At 42.1% G+C, this 26,279-nt stretch overlaps 2 protein-coding genes across 5 annotated transcripts in view; one reads left to right on the top strand and one right to left on the bottom strand.

Annotated features, from left to right (window-relative positions):
* Positions 1-26,279, top strand: part of tacc1 (transforming, acidic coiled-coil containing protein 1) — a 29,938-nt gene that overhangs the window by 257 nt on the left and 3,402 nt on the right. Inside the window, exons 1-6 of one of the 3 annotated variants that reach the window (XM_030091387.1) lie at positions 5,066-5,201; positions 20,075-20,184; positions 22,288-23,644; positions 24,567-24,630; positions 25,175-25,364; positions 25,917-25,981. In XM_030091387.1, the coding sequence (XP_029947247.1) occupies positions 5,131-5,201; positions 20,075-20,184; positions 22,288-23,644; positions 24,567-24,630; positions 25,175-25,364; positions 25,917-25,981 (1,857 nt within the window). In that variant the 5' untranslated portion in view covers positions 5,066-5,130. Of the gene's footprint in view, positions 1-5,065; positions 5,202-17,963; positions 18,638-20,074; positions 20,185-22,287; positions 23,645-24,566; positions 24,631-25,174; positions 25,365-25,916; positions 25,982-26,279 lie in introns of those variants that run through there. The other 2 variants (XM_030091386.1, XM_030091388.1) reach the window with 2 other exon arrangements.
* Positions 5,643-13,565, bottom strand: aggf1 (angiogenic factor with G patch and FHA domains 1). Of its 2 annotated transcripts, XM_030091389.1 has the most exons (15): positions 13,482-13,565; positions 13,101-13,396; positions 12,208-12,307; positions 11,922-12,112; positions 11,683-11,814; positions 11,374-11,574; positions 9,892-10,336; positions 9,626-9,725; positions 7,546-7,597; positions 7,370-7,471; positions 7,118-7,283; positions 6,839-6,918; positions 6,613-6,740; positions 6,434-6,533; positions 5,643-6,350 (listed from the first exon to the last, which is right to left on the bottom strand). In XM_030091389.1, exons 2-15 carry the CDS (start codon positions 13,284-13,286, stop codon positions 6,108-6,110), a joined length of 2,226 nt encoding a protein of 741 aa, XP_029947249.1. In that variant the 5' UTR covers positions 13,287-13,396; positions 13,482-13,565; the 3' UTR covers positions 5,643-6,107. The 2 variants fall into 2 exon arrangements, with proteins under 2 accessions (XP_029947249.1, XP_029947250.1); XM_030091390.1 differs by lacking the exon at positions 9,892-10,336 and adding an exon at positions 11,118-11,187 and having other exon boundaries at positions 13,101-13,546.

Genomic DNA, 26,279 nt, shown 5'->3' with positions numbered 1-26,279 from the left:
GCAGCAGTTTGTGCTGGATGTGATCTGCCAGTTTGTGCAGTTTAACTGCGAGGGAGTTTGTTTGTTTCTTCTTTTATTGTGTGTCCTCGAGGAGAGATTAGTCACAAAGATCTGAGTGAAATAAGTGTTTCCAAAAAGACTTTAAAGTCAGCAAAAACTTACACTGCAAACTGCCATGAAGCTGACTTAAAACACTTTTACAGATTTCACATCTCTATAAATAAGATTGTGTTCTCCTTAAAGATGTATGTTTTTTCAGTACTACTGACTAATTTACTGTACTGCTGTGTTAATGACAAAAAATAAGTCCTCAGCATGGCTTACTAAACTCACAGTTTTATTTTGAAATTTAGATACAGTCACCAGAGTTTCCTGTGTACATTGCTGATGAGATTTTAATATTTCCATGAAAACATATTTATCAGATTCACTGTTTGAGAAAAGGACATACTTTACCAAGGCAAATGGACCAAACATATTTTTTATTTATATCATCCAGCTGTATTACTCACAATTCATATTTCAATCATTTTCTTTTATTCTACCATTTCTCTCACAACAAACAAAGACATGCTTGAACAACCAAACTGGACCATGAACCTGCTGCTGATCAGATTAAAACCATAAAACAAAAACCCACATCTTGCATAGAGAGACACTAATAAAAGTACAACAAAGACTAAATGTGTTTTTAAGTCAGGCAGTTGATCTGATATGAATGATGGGACTGTTGTCATGTTTTAAAATCTACAGAAAAACTTGAAAAGTCACCACTTAATGCCCTAAATGAAAGATAAAAACTGCAGCAGTGGTGGAGTTTAGTCGGGTAAGGAGTCATCCAAACATTCCCAGGTCAGAATCAAACCCGGCGCTAGCTGGAGCTGTGTAAACAGGACGCTCGTCTCCACGCAGAGGCAGATGCTCTGGTTGAATGAACGGGCCACACCGTCAGCAGTGTTTCTCTGGAAACCTCCGGCTTTGTTTGTGTGGACGGCGTGGAGCGAGGCCGGATCATGTGAGCCGTTTGGAGCAGCGGAGGGTTTTCTGGGAAGATGAGGTCGGGGCGGGGACACACCCAGCGTCTGAGGCTCCGGGCAGGAAAGGCCAGGGGTGGAAGACATTCAGCAGCGGCTCTGAATGAGTCACTTTGCTGGGAGGAAGCCGCCGCTCGGCTGGAATTTCCATTCATTTGGAGGCGGCAGAGTTTTGGTGTGGATGTCAGTGAGGCACACGGTGCAGGGGCACAAAGACATGGTGCACAACAGCCCCGATGGGATTACATAACATAATTCATCAGCTTCTAGCCTTTTCCATGAAAACACAAAAGTTGTATCATGTGGCCGCAGTCAACAAACAACAGCGGCACAGGAATGTGCCTGGAATGAGGCGTATTTCCTCTCAGCCGAAAGATCAAGCCGGATGACCTCTTCTCCTCACGTGAACATCCACATCCTCGGCTGCTGCAATGAATTTGACCTCCCAATCAGGTTTTTAATCATGACATTCCAGCAGAGAGCGGCTCTGACTGGGAGAAAACAAAGTATAGACATACATGGCTGAGAGGGCGGACTGAGGCGGAAGTCGGGGGGCGGACGTTGTTGAGTCAACACAGGGTTGTTTCTCAGACTTGTCGCTTCTGGTCTCTCGCCTCTCAATGGCCGTACAGACGCAGAGTTACACATGAGGCGGGGGGGGAGTTCGAGATCCAGCTAACATGAAGTGAAGGGAAGGCAGATCTCAGTGTTTGGGGGTATTTAGAGGAATCCAGTGTGACTGATTCTGACTTTACAAACATGATCAGAGTAGTGTGAGGTTGAGACATGTGGAGCAACACAGGAAAATGCATTCTTTTGCCAGAAGCAAGTTCAGGCTCTTATCAAACTGTATTACATATGCTGTTTGATTTTTTTTTTTTTTTTACATTTTTTTCCATCTCATCTCCTGGACAGGAGACCACATTTTTGTAATTTCCTGGCTTGTGAAACATGACATACCATCAGTGTGTCGGCCATTGTCTGTATTCACTCAGCCCGCTCTGCCGTTTGTGTCAGTGTATTGTACATTACACACACACACACAGCTGCTAAAATCTCCCTGATAAACACATTTTACTGCATTTCCATTGTCCTTAGCAACATGCAGCTCACGTCTTCTGGAAAAATATGAAACCATTGCTACAAGTTCAAGTCCAGTTCTGGTTTTACTTGTATATTGTTGTGTTTTATATTGTTTGCTTTTGTATTAATGCTTTTAAGTGCTTTGTCAAAACACAACAAAAAGAGAAGGGAAGAGTTTGTAAACTTGTCTTTTCTTCCTGTGTTAAACACACATTTGGGCCTGATTTCAGTTCTGCTTTCAACATGTCCTTATTGTAGTCAGACTGGATCTAAACCATTTGTAGTCCAAAAGCAGAACTCTGAAGTTTCTCCTGTTGCTGACCAGGCGCCTTGTAAAAACTTGAGAACGGAAATAATAAATCCTATAAAGAATTAACCCAAAACACCCCCCCCCCCCCCCCCCCTCAAAATCAGAGCTGTAGCACATGAAAAGCTTTAATAGTGAGTTCAGCCAACAAACGACTGTTTCAACAGTTTCGTATTAGAAATTGTTATACAAGATATTGGGACAAATAAAATAAATAATATAAATACAAGATAGCTGTCATATGAATATTTTTTCATGAAATGCTCTTTTTTTTAAAGTTAGATGATTTATAATTTTACATGGGCAATGCATCCACAAATAATTCAAACATTCTCGAACAAGCCCACAAATTTTATTGTAATTTTTAACGTTGCACATGAGTTAAGACATAAAGACTTCAAATAATAATTCTAAATAGCATCTTTCAGCAGTTTGCGCACACGGGCCACAAAATGATGTAGCGGTTAGCGCTCGCTCTCCTCAGAAGAAAAATATTGAGAGAGTGAAGTCAGGCCTTTGTGTGGAGTTTGAATGTTCTCCCTGTAGATGTGTAGGTTCACTCCAGGGACTGCAGTTTCTTTCCCGCAGTATAAAAACATTTGTACAGCTTCACAGGGTGGAAAACAAGCCGTCTCTGTCCAGTGTTGTTTTCGTTAACGATGACGACGACGAAAATATTTCGTCAACGCCCCTTTTTTCCGTGACTAAAACGAGACGTGACGAGCTAAAAATATCTCTTTAAAAGACGGAAATGTGACGAGACGTATCTGTTGTTTTCGTTAACGAGACGAGACGAGACGAAAATGTCGGTATTTTCACTTTCAAAATAAATGAAAACAAATGCGATTCCCCCAGCCAGTTCACGCAGATCGGCTGCTTTACTCTGAAAATATCAGCAATTCTCGAGCTGCTTCCTGCATGCCTGCACTGCATGCGCCAGCGCACTAGAGAGCGTGGAGCAACCTTCGCCCGGGCTCGGCGGGAGGAAAAGATGCAGTGATTTATGGATGTACTTTAATCAGAATCCAGCAGAAAATAAAACAGAACGCCTCGTAGTGGGAGACGGAGGATCTAATCCAACTGTTGACTGTTTGTTCTTACTGTGAAACTGCAATAGGAGCCCACCACTAATTAGTGAAGATTTTCCCTTAGTACTTAATAAATCTTTACTTTTTTCTTGTTCTTTTTTTTTTTTAAAAATAATCCAGGTGTTGTCTTATTTTGAAGAAATGTATTTTCACTCTTGTTTAAAATTAGTATAAAGAAAATTCAGGTAAGGAATACTTACAAAGTTTATTAAACTCAAGTTATATTTGTCATTTCAGTTTTGAAGACTTCCAAGTGTTTCATACCATCAAGTGTACCCAAGGAATTAATTTAGTTTATTTCAGTTGTTTTAATGGTAGTATTTTCCTCATAACCATCTTAATATTGGTGTTATCTCTCCTCCAAAAGTAATAACAGGCAGTTACTCTGACCAGTTCAAATCAGTAACATAGAAACATAACAGACCAGTTCAGTTTTAATAAAAGATCTCAGCCTTTATATCAGTATGGACATTATAAAAATAGCCTGAAAGTATCAGCAAAACTCCTATTAGTCCTCTCATTCTGTCTGCAGCGCTCATATAAGCACTGCATTGAGGTTGTAAAGTATCAAACTAGTCCAGTTATTATTTAATTCACAAGGAATCAATGTGTTATGATGGTTTTGTGCCATTTAAGTATATTTTATTATGTTTGTTTGGTTTAGAATTTCCTTTGTCTGTCTTTTTTCTCATGTACTATTGTTTCAGCCTTTTTTTTAATGACTAAAACTTGACTAAAACCCGTTTGGTTTTCGTCGACTAAAACTAGACTAAAACTATGAAGTGTTGAAATGACTAAAACTAGACGAAAACTAATGAGCATTTCGTCCAAAAGACTAAGACTAAAACTAAATCAAAGCAGGCTGCCAAAAACAACACTGTCTCTGTCCAACAATAACAAAATCAAGTTTTCGTGATAGATTCTAAACTTTGACCTCAAATTCTCTTCTAGGAATCCGTCAATGCGACCATCAAGTTTCCTCACTGGAGGTGGCAGAGTTAAAAAGCACAGACTCTGCTCGTGTCAGAGTTTGGCTGAACAGTGAGGCAGACAAACGCTTTCATCTGAACCAGCAAAAAAGATTCTCAATCACTGATGTTATCACACACCAGAGCGTGACAAACCTCAGGTCAGCTGAATTTTATCTCCCCGACGGCACTGAGAAACAATTCAGTTCAAAGCAGGAAGAAAATAACACGATGAATGGACGCGACTTGAAACAACAGCGTCCCTGTGCTCCGCTGTGCTGTCAGGAACTGGTCAAGCCAGATTCTCTCAAACCCTCAGCCATATTTCACATTATCTCATGACTCCGTATCTTTTTTATGGCTGAGACTTTTCACCCCAAAGCAACTACGCAACACAGGACACACACTTATCCCGACTTTTATTGTGATGACGGCACCAAACGCAGACTGTTTACTTTCAGTCAGGTGCAGCTCAGTGGAGGGAGGAGACTTGAGAGGAGCCGAGCATGTGGAGGGACGGCCTACCTGTCAGGAGAGAGGAGCTGGGCTGGCAGAGCTCCGCTGTCATCTGCTCAGCTCTGCGGAGCATGCACGCTCACTGGGGACGTACACAGCAGCCGTGGTGGTTTCTGCAGCCAGTTTAAGGGGAGATGGGGGGCGTTTTTAGCCAGAGGAAAGGCAGCAAGCGAGGCAGCTACAGGAGTCAAACCAACAGTGTCATGTGAGTCCCATCACCTGTTCCTGGCTGCTTTGTATGTCTTTCTGCTGCAGCACTGATGAATGAATGTTTTCAGTGGGTCCTGTGTTACTTGATATTTAACTGTCAGAATATTCCAAGCATTTACATTCTGCATTTTCATGTTGGCAACAACAGTGAGGTTGGTTCCAGATATGAATCTGTTTTGCGTTGGGTGTGAGACCGGCCTCACTGAGACCAGCCTCTGCTCCTGAGTACACTTACACACACATGCAAATATTCACACACCCTCAAAAGGAACCCAAGATAAGGCTGCGTACAGATGGACTGTTAAACATGTCTGCCCACTGTGCCTACAACTTTGGGATTGTACCGGTAATCACTGCTACCTATAGAAAATATACCGGCAAAATAGGACAGAAAGTAACAAAAATTCAATTAAAGAGAAACAATATTTTGATTGCGCTGAAAATTTTAATTTGTCCCTTTAAAAATACAAATAAACAAGGAGTTCGTGACGCTTCTGACTGGTTGAATGTGATCGGTTACGTTACGTCATCTGGACAGAACCAAATCGTGATCTCACTGTGAGAAATACAGCGTCACAGTGTCAATATTTGCTGGAGGCGGTTCACGTCCTCTGTGTCGTGGTAGATCTGTCCTCTGCTGAGTCCGACTGCTGACAGGTTCAACAACGCAGCACAACACTCCCCTCTGAGTCCATGTCAGTCTGACACACTGTAGTAAATACTATTCAGTTTGGTTCATACATAACACTCGACGGCAGAACGAGAGTGAAACAGGTCCCATTCAGCTGACTGGATTCTTCACAGTATCCGAGTAGAGAATAAACATTTTACTTTTCCTCCAGGGTGAAATACACTTCTTCTGTACATTTAAAATCTCCGAAATATATATGTTGCTCTTTGTCTAATTCTGCCCGCCGGTTTCGTTGGTCTGCGTGGCGTCCGTGTCCTCGGATTTGACCCAGGCCTTGGGCGACTTATTCTCTGTTTTTGGTGACAGCAAGTCGGCCTGGCATGAGTCTGCAAACCTCTCCCGTGCTTTCTCCCAGTTCTTCTGAGACTTGGACTTGGTTAAAGAAACGTCGTCTACGGACATGGTGTTCCCCGCTCCCAAGCCCGCCTGAGACTTTCTGACTTTTAGTTGAATCTGGTGAAGAAAACAAAAATAGAATCTGAATGTTTGGCCTGCTCCCAAACAAACCCACCAGAAGCGTCAGCAGGTGTTCTTACCGGGTCCTTCATCCCTTTCCCTTCTTTCCCCAGTCCCTCTCCTTTTTTCCAGCCCATCTTTTCCAGCATCTTACGTCCTTTATTGACTTGGCTGATCTCCCTTTGAAACACAGACGCAACAGTGGATCAACATTTAAACCTACTTTAGCTGCAGCGTGGGTAAACATCGGCGTACTCACTCATGAACAGAGGCTGGTGCGTCGTCTCGCTGGAAGACGCCCTCACTGCCCACCGTCTGGCGCCGGGACTCTGCTCGGTCCTTGTACTTGGAGTTCTTCAGGGTTTTGGCCTCTTCGTATTCGCTGCTCTGTACACACACAGAAAAAAAAAACACAGACGCATGAATGTGCAAGAGGTTCCAGACTGGAGCTCTGTGCTTCATACAGTTTAGAGTCAGACACTCACTTGCAGGCCATATTTGGCTTTCATGTTCTTGAGCTCTTTCTGTCTCAGTGACTCTTTATCCTCTTTAGGAGGTGCAGGACCTTCAAGAAGAAGAGAGAATTTATTTACTTCAGCTCATTATGCTTGGTGAAGTGTAATCTCACACTGGGACCTTGATGAAAGACTGAATTTAAAGCATATTAGGATGATTCAAACACTTTCTGATAGATTTACGCTTACAGCAGTTCTGTAAGCATCATGGAAACGTTCTCATAGTTTTCGACGGACGTTCCTCCTCACCGGTCTGCTCGTCTCTGCGGTGCTTGCTGAGGTGAGCCATCACCTGACCCGGCTCGCAGCCATCACAGGTATCGGTCCCCGAGTGGATGTGGAAGGACAGCACAGTTTCCCCCATCTTCACCTCGTCCCCGTGCATCAGCGCATGTGGCTCACATTTAGTCTTGGGCTGCATTGTCACAGGTCATTGACAGGTTTGCTGGAACTCTCGGACGTCCCTATTTAATTTACCGAGCTGAGAGAGTAGATTTTTACTTGGAAGATGCGGTTCCCATTGATGACCGTTCCATTCTGGCTGCCCTGGTCCACCAGCATGTAGGCTTGCTGCTCCTGGTCAAAGTACACCTCTGCATGAAACTGGAAAAGAAAGGATTTGGTTCAGTGAGTCAAAGAAAAATCAAAGACTGTTTCACTTTGTGCGGAGAGGGTACCTTGCTGACTCCCATCTCCGGTATTCTGATTGCATGGTCCATATCTTTCTCTCTGCAAACAAAAGGACAGCGTGTTGTCTCAGGGAGTTCACCCAGCTTTGACATGATGAACACACTGACCCACCCATCTCGCCCTGACTGAGGATTTGGAGTCTTATAATGAGACACGCTTACATAACAATATGACCACAGGTCTATTCTTGTAGAAGTTCCTTAAACAGCCCTGACTCAATCAGGCACAAAGTCAACTGAACTTCTGAAGCTGAGTTGTAGAACCTGCTCAAAAGATGTTGGCTGTAGATCCCTTAAGTCCTATACATTGTGAGGTGGAGCCTCGGCCTCTGATGACCCCATCGCTGCTCACAGCTTTTGCTACTAACCGCTATACAGTGATACTCTGATCCAGTCGTCCATCCACCACAAGCTGACCTTTGAAATTCTTTAAAGGGATACGTCAACATTTTGACAAATTGTCCCATTTAGCGCAATTCCTTAGTCATTTTGAACAGCATACTTACTTTTTTTGTGAGGGCGAGCTGTTTATTCAGAGGCGAGGTGGGGGAAGGTTTTCGGGACGGACACAATGGAAGTGAATGGTATTTTTGTTCCCCCTCATCAAGCTCATCAAATACACAATCCAACAACCCCAAAACACTTTGGTGGACACGTTATAATCCGCACATTCACTACGCTGTGGAACACCAACAAATAATATTGTAGCGTTACGACACTGAAGCAAATACTGGGAACTACTTTTTCTTTTGAAATCACTACGCCCAGACGCCATGTTTAGTAAGTAGTTCCGTCTTAGCAATCTTCGCATAAACAACTCAATCTCGTAATTTTGCATTAATATTTCACAGCGTAGTGAATGTGCGGATTATAACGTGTCCACCAAAGTGTTTTGGGGTTGTTGGATTTTGTATTTGATGAGATTGACGAGGGAAAACAAAAATACCATTCACTTCCATTGTGTCCGTCCCGAAAACCTTCCCTGACTCACCTCTGAATAAACAGCTCGCCCTCACAAAAAAAGTAAGTATGCTGTTCGAAATGACTAAGGAATTGCACTAAATGGGCCAATTTGTCAAAATGTTGAAGTATCCCTTTAAGCTTGCAAGGTTCAACAGACATACTGTGATCACAGTAATTTAAGTCTTACATATTGAAAAAGAAGGATATGGCGATACTCCTTTTGTACTCTTGGTGACAATGTTGAGTTGTATTAATGTCCTCATTGCAACTCTAAGAATTAGAACTGTCTGCGTGCAGTTGCTACATGTCAGGAACCAGTAAGAACCCGTCCAGTGAGGCAGATTTTACACCAGTTACTTCGAGGTTTAAATAAAAACATTAAACTGCTTTTCGGTCACAGACTATGATGTTATAGTAACAATCAACACTGTAGCGGAGCTGTATGGATGAGTCATTACACTGGTCAGCATGTTCTGCATCTGGCATTAAGCCAATAAAAGACTGTTTATAAGAACGTGTCATACTCAGGCAGTCATAATGACAAGAAATTAAAACCAAGTAGTTACAATTTCATCGATTCATCACTAAATTCTATCAGCATAGTGGATAAAAAGATGGAGAGCCGAGTGAGGCATGGACATGTGTATCCTCCCCATGCTAAAAGGAACATGTCAAGTTAGTTTCCTTCAGACAACATCCATCTTCTGCTTTGGCTCTACCTTTAAAAGCATTTTAAAAGAAACATTTTGTTTTGTCCTAAGAAAGTAGGGGTGGTGATGCCTAGTTATATCACAGGAGAACAATAAGTTATTAGAAGCTAGATCTTACTCCTCTCTGGCATTGAAGCAGCCACCCCACACCATCTTGTGTTAGAAAGTGGTAATGCATGACAGTGCTGCTGATTTGTTAAGTTTTGCATTTCTCTCTGCGGCATGATATACAGATCTATCATTGAGGACACCATGCTTGTTTTGTAGTTTTTTTTACATTGAACAGGGGGAAACATTGTGGTTCAGTACTAGAGTAACAACAAAATTCCACAGTACAGGTTGACGGGTATGAAGGACCCAGAGCTGAGGCTGAGGTGGGAGAACAGAGCACGAACCTGCCGATGCTGGCTGAAGAGTCGGCAGTGATGATGAACAAAGTGCCAACCTGCAGCACTGGAGACCTGACGACTGTCACCCGAACGCAAGGAGGCCAAACTGCAAGAGAGAAGAAAAAAAACTGAGTGTCTTGGGAGAACACTCACCTCAAAACATGGCAGAGCAGATAACTCACCAGAACATAAAAACACAACAAATTCAAACAGACTATTTCTGAAGATGTGAGCCTTCCACAGGCTGAATTGCACTCTTCCTTCTTGCTCACCTTCTTGACTCTGTATCTCCATTTCTATTTCTGGTTCTGGTTCTGGTTCGGGACATTCTTCTGAGGCAGAGACTGAAGATGGTGAAGACGAGGGCGAAGAGTCCGACCTCTCTTTCTCGGACTCTGTGAGCTCACCCTCCTCTGGCTCACTGTTCACCTCAGACCCATCACTTTGGCATATCTTCTTCTTCTTTTTGCGCTTTTCAGACTTGGACTTCTTCCCTTTTTTTCGTGATTTTTTGTGGTGAGAACCATTTTTGTGCCTCTTCCTCCTTGGTGAAGATCTGTCTCTTTCCTCACGGCGTTTGGAGTCTCTTCGGCGCGGAGCCGCGTCGGGACTGCAAGATCTTTGCCTCAGCTTTTTAGATTCTGCGTTTCGTTTGGCAGTTGGTCGTTCCACCCACTCGTCTTCCTCTTCCATCTTTGCATCATTATATCTCCCGTCCTGCCAGAGAGTCAGCAGAGAGATTACCATCTCCTGTGACAGCAGGCCAGCTGACTCTGGACTGGAGATCCTCTCATGTTGGCTCAGAATTCGCGTCATGGTCTCAGCCTTCAAAGTCTTCTCACTTCTGACCTCCATCAGAAGATTCATTGCAAAGTCCCTGACCGTCTAAATTCTATTTTGTGTCCACATTTTAACGCGGCTGTGAGATAAACCTGGAGCGTTTTGTGTTTGTGATGCTGCACAGAGCAAGTAGTGGTTTTTAAAGTAAATCAATATTCAGCTACACAGCGCTTTGAATTCCACTTAAATAGATTAAACAATCCTCTAAACACTCATATGTGGAAAAAATAGATAAAACTAACACACACAACAGGTTTTAACTCCGATTCAACAAATTTGTATAAATATAAGCGCAATAATTGTTCTCTGACTTTGTGTTGTAATTTCAAATGTAATTTAATTCAAATGCAAAATGGCAACTGTTTTTTTCCCAAATGTTTGTTTTTAATACATAAGTATTACAATACATAAGCTTGAAATATAATTAACTTGTGCTTGAATGCATAAGTTAATCATTTGTCTAGAAGGCTGAATTAAAACATTGTGACCAAAGATGAATACATTCAGGCTGTTTGTTCAGGCTGTAGTTCATACACAACTACTACTGCATTCAGCACCACTGTAGCTATTGTTGTTTTCTTATTGCCCATCATGTTTTTTTTAAATAAAACATCCAAGTCTTTTAGTTGATATTTTGTGTATTAAATAAAATATATACCTCTGTAGGATGCACTTTTCCAGCTAGAGGAAATCTTCATTTTTGCCAAAGAGTTAGTCATCTCTTGTACCTAAGTTGGAAGAATATTATTTTAGTCACTTCACCATTTTTTTAAATCTATTAAAGATGATTTGAAGACTGAGACCAACAACATCAATGTGGTTTTAGAGGAAAGCTACAGTCAAAAGTCAGCTGTCAGCCATCAGAATTAGAAATGCCAGCCCGTGGCTCCATCAGTTACCTGGTTGTTACATACCGTGTCGTCTTGGTACGATGTTTTCTTCACCCCTTTCTTGAATTTTCTGACTTTCTTATCAGCAGCACTGTTTTCTTGGCCGGACACCGCTACCGTCTGAGCAGCAGGGACCTCGATCTTAGAGTGAAACTGGTATCGGCCGCTCTCTGCATCGTAGTAGTAGTATATACCCGTGCTGGCATCGTAGTACAACTGGCTGGCCTGAGAAAGAGGCAACATATATGAAGTCGGAAAGTTTTAAACAGGCAGCTTAAGATTTAAACTGCTATGCCGCCAACGACTTCATTCCACTGAGAAATGTTGACAAACCGAGTCGTAGTAGAAGCCGGTGCTGTGGTCGTAATACATCCCAGTAGTCTCATCAAACACAAAGCCCGTCTGTGTCATCGCCTCCTCGGCAGTGGCTCTCAACATGTCAGCGATGGACCCGGCATCGCCCTCCTGAAACACACCGCGTGATCAGATACATAAAACAAGACAGTGGTGTTTTGAATTTAAAAAACAATCATTTTTAAATAATAAGTAACGACTTCTTTATCAAAACCCACCTCGGTGGTGACTGCCACGCTGCCGTCTGGCTGAGAAGAAACATCTGGAGCTGCTACTTCAGCTGCCGTTTGAATCTCAGCTGTCTCACTGCCAGGAGCTGCTTCCACTGCTGCTTCTGCACCAACACACTCCTGAGTGTTTTCCATCTCAGTGGTCTGACTGTTGCCTCCATAATAGTAATTATAATAATCTGGAAATAAAAAATGGAGTCATATATTTAAAAAACAATTAAGTTATTGTCACAATCAGGACATTTTAATTGATGTATGAATTAAAATTACATACCAGTTTCTGTCCAGACATACTCCTCGGTCTGAGTTTCACAGTCAGCTCGATCTTTTTCCTTCTTCTTCCGTTCATGAATCTCAGCACTCAGCTGGTCAACCTGGGAAAAAAAAAAAACAATAAAGCATGCATAAATATCCTAATCTTAAGGTTTGAAACACTCATAAGTTTGTATTACTTTACAAATTCAAAGTGATTTACTTCGGAGTTATGTGCAATTTTATCACCAAAGCTTGGAAATATAAAAGCAAAAATTCATACTGGTGAAAAAAGCAGCTTTAACAGAATACCATTGATAGATCTACAAAACTGAAGTAGCAGTACTCTTTCCATGCTAACTTAATAATCTTTACCAAAAAAAAAACAAACCATAAAAACCACAGTGATACATAGATACATGTGTAAGCTTAATCCTGCAAAATGCAATACTAAAGAAGCTGTGACCAATTATTTCAATATTGAAGCTACTATTTCTGAAACAAAGAATTTACCGTAAATGATGAAGACACTTGACAGAGTAAAAGAAAATATAAAAAATAATTCAGTGTTTCATTTGTATGTCTTATGTCTTTTACAGCAATAAATAAACTCCATCCTGCTAACTTTTCTCTGTATGAAGACAGCATATTAAATATTGTACGCTGAGAAAGTAGACTGCACACACTTCAACAATCATCTGGGAAAACAATACTTTAAAAAAAAATAAAAAAAAGTAATTAATCATAAATTCAAAGGTTATTATTCTTCTATTTTACTGGTTACTTTTAAATGCCGATGAGTCTAGCTTCATTGTAAACAGGTTGAGATCCAGTGCCTCGGTTCAAACTAAAGCTGTAAATACACAGCAGCACACAGATCCAGTGAGAGGCAGCTGTGCCGCAGGGCTCCCTCACCTGCCTCCTCAGGTCTTCGTTGTAGCTCTCGGTGCTCCGCTGCAGCCTCTCGGACTGGCTCAGCTGTTTGTGGAGCTTGGACAGCTCGGCCCTGCACTCCTTCAGCTCCTGCTTCAGAGACTCCACTTTGACCCGGAGCTCTGCCACCTCAGACTCCGAGTCCAGCTCGCCTTCTTCGGTCTCCATTAAATAAACTTATTTGACTGAGTTAACGCCGCAGCCCCTTCCCGCCGTCGTCCGGTCCGCTCTCGTCGTCGAGGCGGCGATTTTTCAACCAGCCCGGCACGAGACCCGACCTGAAAGTCGAAAATAGACATCTTGTGAGCAGTCTGCATGTCGGCCTCAGCCGAGTACATGTTTTTATGATAATGTGACAGTTACAGTTAAATTTGTGGAAATGTTTACTGGCCCTGATCATCACCGCCATTTACTAACGGCTAACTACGTCACTGACGGTTCTTTTTCCCTCCGGGTTAAAGGTCGCCTCCTCCAGCTGTCGAAACTTTACTGCTCCCTAGCGGGGAAACTGCACAAATCTCAGACGTGAAATTATAAATCGTAAGCCTTCCTGAATTTATTTTCAAGTGGTTTGCAATTCTGAATATTTTTTAAAAAAAATGCGAAAACTAGAGTGCCTTAATTCAGTGGAATGAAATTGCAAAGGTATCCAGATTGTGTGCAGATCATCCTAAATATGTATTCAATCCTTGAGATGAGTGCAGTTGATTGGATGAAATCTCCATATGCAAATTCTAAAATACTTTTGTGTTATACATATTACATTGTCATAATAATTTAAATAAAAGTGCAGGATGCGGAATCTTGATAATATTTGCATTAAATACTCAATAATTAAATTAAATATGATGTACTTTATTGTGTTTTGTAAAGAAAAACTATGTTGCTTTAAAACTGATACATAGTTGTCAACTCAGTGAGGAACGTTCTAAATGACATCATCATCTAATTTGCATAACTGCTCATTTGTATATCTAGGTCAAATTAGATGATGACATCATTTAAAATGATACATTGTTTCCAACTTCTCAGTCAGGAAAGTTCTAAATGACATCATCATACAGAAAGAAGGAACCACAGAGATACAGCCATTGAGCCCTTGTAATTCAAAGGCAGCTTTTAAATGGAAATACAGACATCTATTGATATAAATCTATTTTGTTTTATTACGCTTTTACAAATGTAGAAATGCTATCTGTCGTTACAAATCAATAATGATTGGTGTCTTGTCTCATATTATGCAACAAGGCAGCATTCACATAATATTTAATTTCAAAACAAAGTCAGTTCTAAGAATCTCTGTGTGTGAGTATCCTCTGTGACCACTAGATGCCAATGCTGCACAGGAATTCTGTTCGTTAACTGCTCAAAGCAGCACAGTGGAACACAATGTGGCTTTTATAAACGTTTGGTAAATTATGAAGGCAGTTAAACTCCCCTCTGGCAGGATGTGGTCATAACTTGTATTTTGTAAATTTATAGCTGTTCCACTGTGCTCAGTTTGAGCTATGTATCAACTTCTTCTTATTTACTGCTTGAGAACATGTTAATTTACCTCATGGAGCAGAAGTAAAAAGTTGAGTGAGTTAGCAGCAGCCATATTCCAATGTATCCTTCCTCTCCCATCTCTGTTTCTCAAATACACTCACACAACTTCCCTTTGGGGTCACATTTGAACTCACTCCCTTCACTCTCATTGGCTCTTCCCTTTCTGCTCGATCTGCCCCATTCTTTTTCCCTTCACTGATTTCCTGGAACATCTCATGGATTGAGTTATTTTGTCGGGACTTGCAGAGACCAAGTCGACTCTCTGTGTATTTACATGTATTTTAGTCTCTGCAGGAAGGACGGTTACATAATCACATGGCTCCTCTATTGTCCACTTCTCTATTTTAGGTGAGAGAGTATTTATAAAGCATTGTACTGATGACACGTGAACAAAACTTCCAAACTGCATTCTTTTATCCATTTGTTATTGTACGTTAGGTCTTAAGTCATTAGCCACATTTGGAGGACTACAGATAGAGTTTGATTCGCTGTGTCACCTGGGAAAACAGTAAACGGGCGAAGGAAAACTTGTTTTTCTGTTTAGTTTTTAGTGACTTTCCGTTGAGGCCCTCCCACTGTATTTGAAATTGGAGCCCTTTTGAGTTATGTTTTCATTTCAGTGGAGCGTCAGAGCGCTTGGCAGGAGCTCCGGGGTCTGTGGTGGTATAGCGGCGGCAGGGCAGCCTTTAAGAACGGAGGAGTCTTTTATCTGGAGGTAGACACAGCTGCCCTGCACTGCCTGCTGATGTTTATTGATGCCATTTTTAGACAAGACAAACAGCTCTCCACAAACTATGAGTCCAACTTAGACTGTGACAAAGAAAAGGCTGTGATATGCAATACTTTGTGGCCTGCTTGTGAAAAAAATGCAGCAAGAAAAGTAGTTTTCTGCTCTGGACACCATACACCATCACCATTAGCTGATTCCTTGATTCATTATTCAAACATTGAATTCATTGCTAACCAAACAAGACAACACTTTCAACCATCATAACAAATCACCTGTATTCTCTTATAAACGATGCAATGATACAAGTCTGAGCTGTTGAGGGGTTTCACTCTATCTCAGTAACAGAAAAAAAATCTCTCCAAGATTATGCTTTAATCCACCACATCTTGCAAATAAGTGTGCAGAGAACAAACTCCACCCTTTCTGGTCAAATGGAAAAAAACTCGGAGTCTCACTGAGGCACATGTGTCTCTCCTGCTTGATGGGAATTTGGGAGGAGTTTTGTTGCTTCTGCTGTCGAGCCAAGCCAAACCCTCAAGTGCTGCAGGAGGACCCAAAGCACACAGGATCCATTATCGTGCTACATCACAAAGAAAACAGAAAGAGGCAGCGTCATAGTAGACAGTAGAAAGAGTACAGGAAGAAAAAAATAAAGCCCCACACAGTGAGATCTGAGACTAACAGGAGTCTTATTAAACAGCAGGGTTTGTCACTAATGTGTATGTGGTGTACCACTCTTTAAGTGCTGCATTCAAACCTAGACACATGAAGAAGTCATATCAAAGTCATTTAAATCAGTGGTTTTCTAAGTGTGTGGCAGGCCTTCTTTGGTGGCGGGTAGAGAGCTTCAGAGGAGCAGCAGGCTAAAGTCAGGGTCAGGGGTGTATATTTTCACAGAATAATTGTTTTAACCCATAAAGAAAAATAATGAAAATCAATAAGGTGAAAAAACAACACATTTTTAGAATTTTATTTATTTAAGTGCACAGATAACTTAGAATTATGAAACTAAATGTAAAAGAACTAGTGTGACAGTTGTGACAACGGCTGATCATTATCAGATATTTCATATTGGGATATTAAACTAGCACAACAAAAGCTGTTCATTTTATTGCTTCAGTTATTATATTGTGAACCACATTTCTAATGTCACATTATTCTTTCTACGCTTTGAAAACCCCTGAATATGTCTTCAAACTTGCAAATTGCACTGATTTGCTATTTAGGATATTTTATTGCATTTTGATTATACTTGAAAAATATTTGGATTTTCATAATTTACGTCACCATTAGTCCTAATAAGCAGGAAATCTGGTGTTTAATTCAAAATGTTGGTATGCTGTACAATGTTTGCCTTCCAACAGTCACTGGGTTAAAGGTTATTTAGTCATGTGGAAATATTGATTCACCTTCTAAAGAAAAACATTTGAAATTTATGTACGAAGGAAAAAAGCCTGAATTTGATTAACAATTCTGTTATGACTATTGTGACTGTGTCTGTTGTTTTCTGATGCTTTGAATTCAGACATGTATAGTCAAGTGACTTGAGGTTATGATCAGTGTCAGTTACACTTCAAAACACCTTTGGAATTAAGCGCACATTGTAAGTGACGCCATATTCACCTTTCCCTGACAATAGACAGGATGTGCTTTTGTATTTAGGCATTATTGTTCTTTCATGATGAAATAATGACTGCTTTGAATGCAGCCAACGTTCTCCGTCTGCTCAGTGGTCTGAACAAATTGAACCCAGCCAGGTGGATCTCCTGGGGCTGTCCCACAGAACAGTAGAACAGTAGAATAAATTATTCTCTTACAAAATTTATCAGAAATATTATAATTACAAGAACACCAGCAATACTCTATAATAAGCTGACCTTTTTCAGTGATGTGCATCAGCATTCTACCCGTCAAACAGTTGAGGGACGTTTTCTGTTACCTGTCTGTCGATCCAGTCACATTCAAAGATCCGTGCACTATAGGGCAATGGTGGCCTGGAATCGTTTGCCGCAGTTTTTGATTTCACAGATGCACACAACTTATTTTTGTAAACAAATGAGACTATTTTTATTCACTCAGGAATAACATGGAACTGGTCATTTATGATTGTTTAATGGTGAGCTATTTCGTCTGTTTTGATATTGTTTTGTTTTTGTTAATGTCGTCTTTGTTGATAGTTATGTTATTGTATTGTCTGTATGAATGTTGTCTGTACATCCTGTTGTTGACGCGTTGCTGAGTGTTGGTGCAGAAATATTTCTGATGAAGTTTAGACCCCAGGAAGAATAGCAACTGTTTTAACAGTAGCTAATGGGGATCTCAATAAAACAAAACAAAACAAAACAAACTGGTTCCCCTGGTCATGCATACCTGCCTGCCACTGGGTGATGGAAAGAGTAAACTGTTGAACAGCCCGAGGGGGAGAGCCAATAGGGCTTAAAGATCCAGCTCCGCATTCCTAACCTCTCTCTGGACTATAAAACGTGGAGCCCCAACAGTTCAGCTCCTCCTCCACCTCCACCTCCTCCTCCTCCTCCTCTCCCTTGTGTGTTTGTTTTTTGACTCCCTCCTTCTGCTTCAGAGTGGCAGAGCGTTCTGACAGGGACGTACCACTCTCCAACCGCAGGGGAACTCGCTCGACTGACTGAAGAGAAGCTGTGTTCGAGCGCACAGCTCTGAGCTTCCTGCCTCCCCCTGCTGCAGCCTCCACCGGTGAACCGGCCCGAGGAGGAGAGGAGAGAGAGGGTGGAGGGGGTTCAGAGGAGGAGAGAGTGAGCACAGCATTTGAGAAACCAGCTGATCAGAGCTGAGGTATTCTGCCACTGAGGCAGAGGCAAAGGGAGCGTGCCTGGAAAAAAGAATTGGACTCAACTTGTTGTGATTTTGATGGAGTGAGAGGAAAAGAAATGCCTCCTTTTCCTGGGAAGCTGGGAACTCGCGTGAAGGAAGAAGCTCTGTGGAGAGATGTGAGAGCTGTTGACAGGGTGGAAATCTGAGGAGCTCACACAGAAAAGGATCAAGAAAACCAACCAAGCTCACAGACGGTTAGAAGGGAACCCGAGGAAGAAGAAGGGATGTCTTGGCTTTCACCTGTGTCATGGGCCAAATGGACATGGACGGCGGTGCGAGGGGGGGAGGGAGAGGAGGATGAAGAGGGCCAGGAGGCCGGCGAGGAAACACAGTTATATGGAAGGAGAGAAGAAGAAGAAGAGGAGGAGGAGGAGAGATCTCAAGGCTGCAGGCAAGTGTTGAGCTGGAGCCCCGAAACCATTCACGTTGTGTGGAGTGGAGGAGAAGGGAGCCTCTCCACAGCTCAGGTGGAGGGATTACCAACCTAAAACACTAGATGAAATCAGCAAAAAGAAAAAAAATTGCAGAAAGACATGCGTTTCTTCATCTGTATCAAGATATTTCCTTTGACAAGCTGTGCTGGCAGCCTTGACACATTTTTGGTGTGGCTGTGGTTTAGATAGTCTCAATGTTTGTGCCGGTTGTTTTTCTGAGCCTTGCCAACACATCCTCGCTTCTAAACAGACTAAATAATCACTCTGACACAGAAAGCAGGTACTTTCACAAAGATGACACACGGTTCAGCCATCAACACATCATTCTCTTCTATTTTTTTATGCCTTTGTTGCCACAATAAGCATCTTGTGTAGACTTGAAGATTCACAGATTATGCTAAACAATGCATCAGCACCCTGGAGTGTGAAGTAATTCAATTCCAAATCAATGCTCACTGTCACAGCAGATCAGTTAGCATTTAATCAGGCTCCCATTGATATCGATCTACACTGTTATGACTTCCTGATGCGATCAAGTCAAGCCGAATGCATCAGCAGCACCATGATTGAATCAGTGTTGATAGTGTTCGTTATAAATTCTGTGAATACGTTGATCATTTACAGCCTGTATGCTATAGGCTCATACATGCTACGGACTGAGTCCTACAACAAAACAGGAAACTGTAGGTCTGCTTCCTCATTCTCGATGCGCCTGTCACCTCATCCATTACTCACTTTAGCTCCTCCATCAGCTTCATATGAGTGTGTCTGTGACCCACAAAACAACAAAGTAATGTACAGTATTGATGGGCTGAAGATTCCAGTGCAGAAGAAGGAATTCAATGCTTAATACAGAAAATACAAGTGAAATGTGTTTGAGACATACTGATGCTGTTAAACAGAAAGGACTTTCAAGTAAAAATTAAGTGATGGTTGTGTCAACTTGTTGCTTTAATTCATCAGGAAAAGAAAAAAAAAGCATTTTAAGATACTACTATGATATGCTGTGTTGATATATAATGTTTATACGTGGTAGCACTGTCAAAGGGCATACACACTTTTTATGTTTTCAATTTGATTTAAAATGCTGAGTCATATCTTGATGTGCAACTCTGAACATCTCTTTTAAATTCTAAAAATCACAAACAGACAGTTTTCTGTCACTCATCACAGGCCAAAACTGTTAGGAAACGCTGCCTCACACGAGAATGCCATGAATTACTTTGACAGAGTTGGAACACAACAGCGTGCAGATCTGATTTTCCATTCTGTCGATGGTATTAATGCCTCGATGGTCTCCTCTCATATACATGAGTCGTTCACTGCTCTTCTCACTGCATGTTTTGAAATGTTTTTAAAAAGGCTCTCTTCTACGCGTGTCTTTCTCACTGCAGCTCTGACTCAGACGGTAATTTTGGCACTCCCGAAGCAGCTACTCCTGTCCGCGCCCCTCCAACCATCCCGGGAGAGCTGGAGAACAACGGCATCGATGCAGACAAAGCAGGTGAGATCACTCTGCTGCAGCAGACAGACAGACGGACGGACGGACAGACAGCTGACACTCTGTCGAGGATGTAAACATCGTAACACCTCTCTGAACAAATATGAAGATCTGCCTGTCTGAGTCCACAGCACATCGACTAGTATCCCCTCCTCAAGTTTCCATAGAAACAAGACTCACCGAATTTTAAGACAGCACAAATGTGTTTACCTTCATAGTTGTGAGGATTTTTCTGTAATCTTTCTATTTTAAAATGGCTTTTCTTAAAGCACAAGTCATCATGTGCTGCATAAACGACTACGTGTGTGTGTGTGTGTGTGTGTGTGTGTGTGTGTGTGTGTGTGTGTGTGTGTGTGTGTGTGTGTGTGTGTGTGTGTGTGTGTGTGTGTGTGCTCACATGTGACCTGTGTGCATGGCAGATCAAGTTCACCATGCCAGAGTAAGTGGAGACATATGTTGTCTGACAGTTTGGAAAAAAAGCACTGCGTTTCAGCTCTCAGTATGAATTTCGCATGCCAAAGCTTTTCTACATAATTATACAGATAGGCTGCTCAGTGCACAATAAAACATTTTATTACAGGCAGGGTTACCTGATACCTGCGCAGCAGGGAAACATGCTTGGTATGTGAGCTGCCATGCGGATGGATTAGTCATTTTGTGTGGGTTTTGGTTGTGATCGTGGCTGAAGCGCGGCCGTTGTCATTCGTATCACTTAAAAGGAGGAGGTTCGTGTGGAGTGTGGGAATGGCCTTTGCTCTGGAATTCGACAGGTTCAACAAAAGCTTCGGTCGCCTCTGCTTTGTGCTTGTCACTGTCAGAGGTCAGCATGAGGGGAGTGGCTGAACAAAGCACATCGGATTGCACAATCCATCACAGGGCTCAATTTTCAGGAGGATTTTAGGTGTTTACACATCAATATGAGGCTCTTGCTGTTTTGGTAGGAATAAAACTGGGCGGTAAAGCAGCCCCGGCAACATTTCCTAAAAAGGTACGTTGCAAAGGAGCTGAGAGGGAGTTTACTTTTGCTTCAAATACAAACATCCTCTCCTGTAGATGCTTTAAAAGTCAGCTGAAGTGGCTCTAAATTCTTTGCACGCACATCTAAAAGAAAAACAAAACAAGACTTCAAAGCACTTTCAGATGGAGTCCATCACACTGAAGGCTGCAGGTTGTATGACTGAAAATGGATCATAATAGTGTAATTAATATAATAATGATGGAGAATCATGATGTGTTTTTCTAAGGATTGAGAGGTTTCACACCCAACGTTCCTGTTGTGATTTTGATGTGTGTTTGTACAAATTTTAATGACAGTGGTCACATTAGCTGAAATGATTCAGAGGTCTTTTAGCAGAATATTTGTACGTGGATGCAGACATTTTTCTATCTGGCTGTGGTGATGTGAGGGTGGCGTGGTGATGTGAATGGCAGTGGGTAGCGACACAGCAGGCTGTGCTTGTCTCCTAGCAGCAAAATATTACAGCAGTACGGCGGTTATGACAGTCTTACTGAAATATGCTGTTGTGTCAAAATGTTCCCTGGAGCTAATAACCGCATAACAGCAGTCCCCTCCGCTCATCGTCAGCACACATCACAGAATAAATCACACCTTCCCGGATGCAGGAGTTCATATCAGCGACGTTGTTTAAATGTCACAGGCTTCAGTGAGACATCACCATGGCAACAGCAGCGACTGGCTGCTCGCTCGCTTTCAGCGGACCAATCACATTTTTACCTACATCTGATGGTGGATGTGATTGGAGAAAAAAAGGATGATAGTAGGAGTGTGTAACTTTATATGAATATTTTACAGTGTTTTGGTGGCTCAGGTCTGCAACACCTTATGATCAAAAGAAGCAGTTTTCATGTCAGAAGCAACTAGAAATATTGAATTTTCAAACTAAATAAAAACTGTAATTCAGTCATTATGCAAACTGCAGACATTTTATTTAAAAGATTGTTTGCCGTGTGACAAAATTAAACTTGAAGCACAAAATATATTATTTACATATAATTCTGTGTCACTCTAGTTGAAATAAAGAGCTGCAGGTTGCAGACCCTTTAGTTATGTGTTGTTTCTCTCTTCTTGTTTTTCCTCATCCTTAGATTTGGAGCAGGAGGAGAACCTGAGAGTGACAGCTCCTGTCGGGGATCAGGATATTCTACTCAGGTGCACCATGGGTCAGGATGAGCCTGCAGTCCCCACAGATGGCCCACTTGAAATAAATGTCCAGGTGGTTGAAGAAGAACAAACGGAGCACCTTCAAGATAATGCGAGCTTGGCGACTGCTCCAGATTTGTCTTCACTAATGCAAGAGGCCAAAGCAGCTCCTCCTTCTGACTCACCTGAAGAACCAACCCCACCGGTGGTTGAGCATGTCCCAGAGGTGGCTCCTGTTCCTGACCCTGTTCCTACACCAGAACCAGTCTCAGTCCAGAAGAATGAACCCATTGCATTCTCAGATTTAGAACCTCAGGAGAAGGAAACCATTGATGAACCAGAAAAACACTGCAGCGGCTCCCCCAAACAGGCAGAGCCAAGTCAAAACACGAAGAAGAGCAAATCCTCCCCTCCACCTGAGAAAATGACAGACTCGTTGAGTGAGCCCTCTCAAACAAATGAGGAAGAAGATCTTCCTCTTCCCAAAGGTGCATACAAATTTGACTTTGACCAGCTGGATGACAGCTTTGATCCGTTCACCAGCGGCGGATCCAAAATCCAGAACTCTCCCCCACCCTTCGTCTCAAGCTCTCTGCCCAGACCAGAGCCACTCGGGAGCTCATTGCCGAATTGTGAGACCAGCTCAGCGGCACAAGCAGACTCTGGAGTGACAGAGTCTTCATCAGAGGTGAAACCTGTGAAGCTGGAGTTTGGTCTGGAATCTGAGGGAACGATTAGCAAGCCTCCCCCAAGGAAGTTAGGAGGCAAAAAGACAATCGGCAAACTCGCTGCACGGAAACAGAAGCCCAAAGGATCCGAAGCGTCCTGTAAACCTGCACCAGAACCCGTCTCAGCACCGGAAACAGATCCTCAACAAGAACCAGCTCCTCAGTCTACATCGGAACCAGTCCAAGAACCTGCTGCAGAATCTGAAACCACAGTGCCAGTTTCAGACTCATCTGCACCTCTGAACCTGGACGATGTTCCAATTCCTAAGAGAGGAACGTATAACTTTGATCCCAGTCAGTGGGATGACCCAAATTTTAATCCATTTGGTAGCAATGATAAGATGAGCAGCTCCCCGAAGCTTCCTAAGAGCTCGTACAACTTTGACCCAGACAATTTTGATGATTCCGTGGACCCTTTCAAACCTTCAAAATCCCTGAGCACAGAAGATTCATCCAGCAGCAGCCCTCAGCCAGAGAAACCCCTGAAAGAAGAAGGCAAACCAAAAGCGAAGCAGCCTGCTGTGGAGAAGAAAGTGCGGCAGATTCCCAAGAAAAGCAAAGAGAAAACGACCACGTAAGTCCTCTTCAGATATTTTAGAAGTTAGCAGAACATTATCAGCCATAAAAAAAAGTCATCAAGATTCCAAATGACATCTTCTACATCCTGTCATTTTGAGGTAAAAGAGCATCTGGCAGGTTAAGAGTAGGACTGATTTTCCTCTGAGTTGGTTTTTCTCTGGGCTGAATGTCTAAGAACTTACATGCGTGGATACTGACCAAATCAGACTTTGAAACACACACAAAGCACTTAACACTGCATACTGATCATTAGTCCAATACCCCAAACGGCTATTTATAGGCTGCTAAAGGGCTTATATAGCTGCACTGGTGGACTTATCTTTTGAGTATCTAACATGCTGAGCTGAACTCTTTCAGTCACTCACTCGCTCTTCTTTGTCTTCTGTCTGTGTTCTTTGTCCAACTTTTAAAAAAATCTCTTAATTTCTCACAATATTCACTTCATCCCTCATCTTTTCTCCCTCTGTCTGTTGTGCAAACCCCCCCCCCCAATCCTCTGCTTTCCTCCACTCCTATCGGCCTCAGGAAATCTGATCAAGCCAAGTTTCTCTGTTTTCTGTTGTAAGTAATCTCACTATCAATGCTCTCTTTCTTTAGCGCATGCCTGCTTTTACGTTTTACTGTCAGTGTGGCATGTGTTGTGTCAGAGCTGAGTTCTCACGCAGTGTGTGTGGGGAATCCTCCTCCTTTTGACTGCACCTAAGAATGCCATTGCCCTTTAAAAAAATTAGCACAGCAATTTGTTCCATCTGATCATTTCCCTGGAAGCTCTGTTTCGTCTCACTTTGCTGCAAGCCGCAGTCATGCTTGCAGTTTTGTGGTTGTGAAATAAAAAGTATTAAACATGAATAAGGTTGAGCAGTGTTTGATTTTCTACCTTCTAACTTGTGAATAATTGTTTTGCACTTGTTTTGTAGGAACTCTTGCAAACTCCAGAAATATGATGAGAGCCAGTCCTTGGTTCTGGACGTGTGTAATCAGGTAATTTGAGTGTGTGTGAGTGTGTGTAGCTGAAATGCTTCACCGTACTGCAGTGACACCGCAGTGTTCATTATTCAGCAATTGTTCTACGCACTCCACAAGCGCACACACACACACACACACACACACACACACACACACACACACACACACACACACACACACACACACACACACACACACACACACACACACACACTTTAAAGCTGACAGGAGCATCAGGAGGCAGCTGCAACTCTGCACAACTGGTTTATGATTATGATTGGAGCTTTGTCATTCTGCTAACTTACTGTCTTCTGATCACGTTTTGTAAAGATAAAAAGTCCTTCAAATAATGAACCTGAGTCATGAAAACCTCAAATGAAGTGTATAGTCCAGTTCAGTTGTTAAATATAAAATGTAAACTGTACATTAGATGTGCAGTAATGTGAGCAGCTTCTAGAATGATCAGACCTTTTTTTTTTTTATTTCTGTGACTCTTTTCTGTCTGCTATTTTAATGAAATGATATGATCTTGTCCACACTTTTCCCCCCTTCCCTCTAGGCCGAGGACGAGGAGGCAGTCCAGACCCCAGATATCACTCAGCGAGTTAATCACGCCACTGATGAGGAGAAGCTGGCCTCCACGTGCCTGATGGGCCAGGCACCAGACAGCCAGGAGGAAAAAGAAGAACCAGAATATGATAAAGCACCAGCGAAACAACAGACAATCAGTGATATTCCTGCTGTCGATGGTGAGTTTGAGCAGATAGTCTTTCAGAATTCTTTCTTAATACTGTAATTTATTTCCAGTCAGCTTCAGTAGCAACACATCAGATCGCAGTGCGGTTTGAGAGGATTAAACCTGGCTCAATGAGACTCAGTTGTATTGGCAGGATTAATTTCAGTAGTGAGGGTGATGTGGTTTCATAATTTACTCAGCAGTTTCAATTAGGACTATTGGAAACAGCAGAATCCCAAGATTTTTTTTTTTTTTTTTTTTTAAACCTCTCGAAGAGGAAAGGAGCGTGCGTCGTGTTCAGCACAATTCTGACCTGGATAAGAAAGTTATAAATACTACACAGGGGAACAAACACACCCCACAGTTGAGCATCAGGACTGGTCTCTGCCACCAGTGCAGCTCTCACGTAATCTTTTCCACGACAAACAAAAACAGAAGAAAGATTTTAATGAAAACGAGACAAAGTGCTTGTGTTCATAACAGAATGCTGTTTTAATTACATTGTTTTTACAGTATATCAGCAGTTCCTATTTGTTATTGAATGATTTCTTCTCTCTCCACAAAGATCCAGTGATCAAGACTGCAGATCCTCTGGAGGAGAAGGACATCTTCCCTCGGAAAGATGATATTGTAAGTGGACTTGGGAGCATGAATAAATTAGCTCAGCCGGATAGTTTTGTATTGATGACAATATTCTTCAAGCTGGCTGGTCTTGCACAGCTTTTGTGGTTTTGTTCTTTTTCATATGGAAACAAACTTTGTATTTATTTTAGAATTGTATTGGAAATTGTTTGCATTCATAATGTATTCAGCAAAATTTGCAGTTTAAGGCAAATGTTTGGTTATTAAAATCAGCACGTGTGAGATTTGTTGTCTCTGTGCATATTCATCATGGAACTTGTGCGGATGTCTGAAAAAATAGGACAGA

The sequence above is a fragment of the Salarias fasciatus genome, chromosome 5 (genome assembly GCF_902148845.1).
Source record: "Salarias fasciatus chromosome 5, fSalaFa1.1, whole genome shotgun sequence".
Taxonomy (NCBI): Eukaryota; Metazoa; Chordata; class Actinopteri; order Blenniiformes; family Blenniidae; genus Salarias; species Salarias fasciatus.
This window is presented reverse-complemented; position numbering and strand designations above follow the sequence as displayed.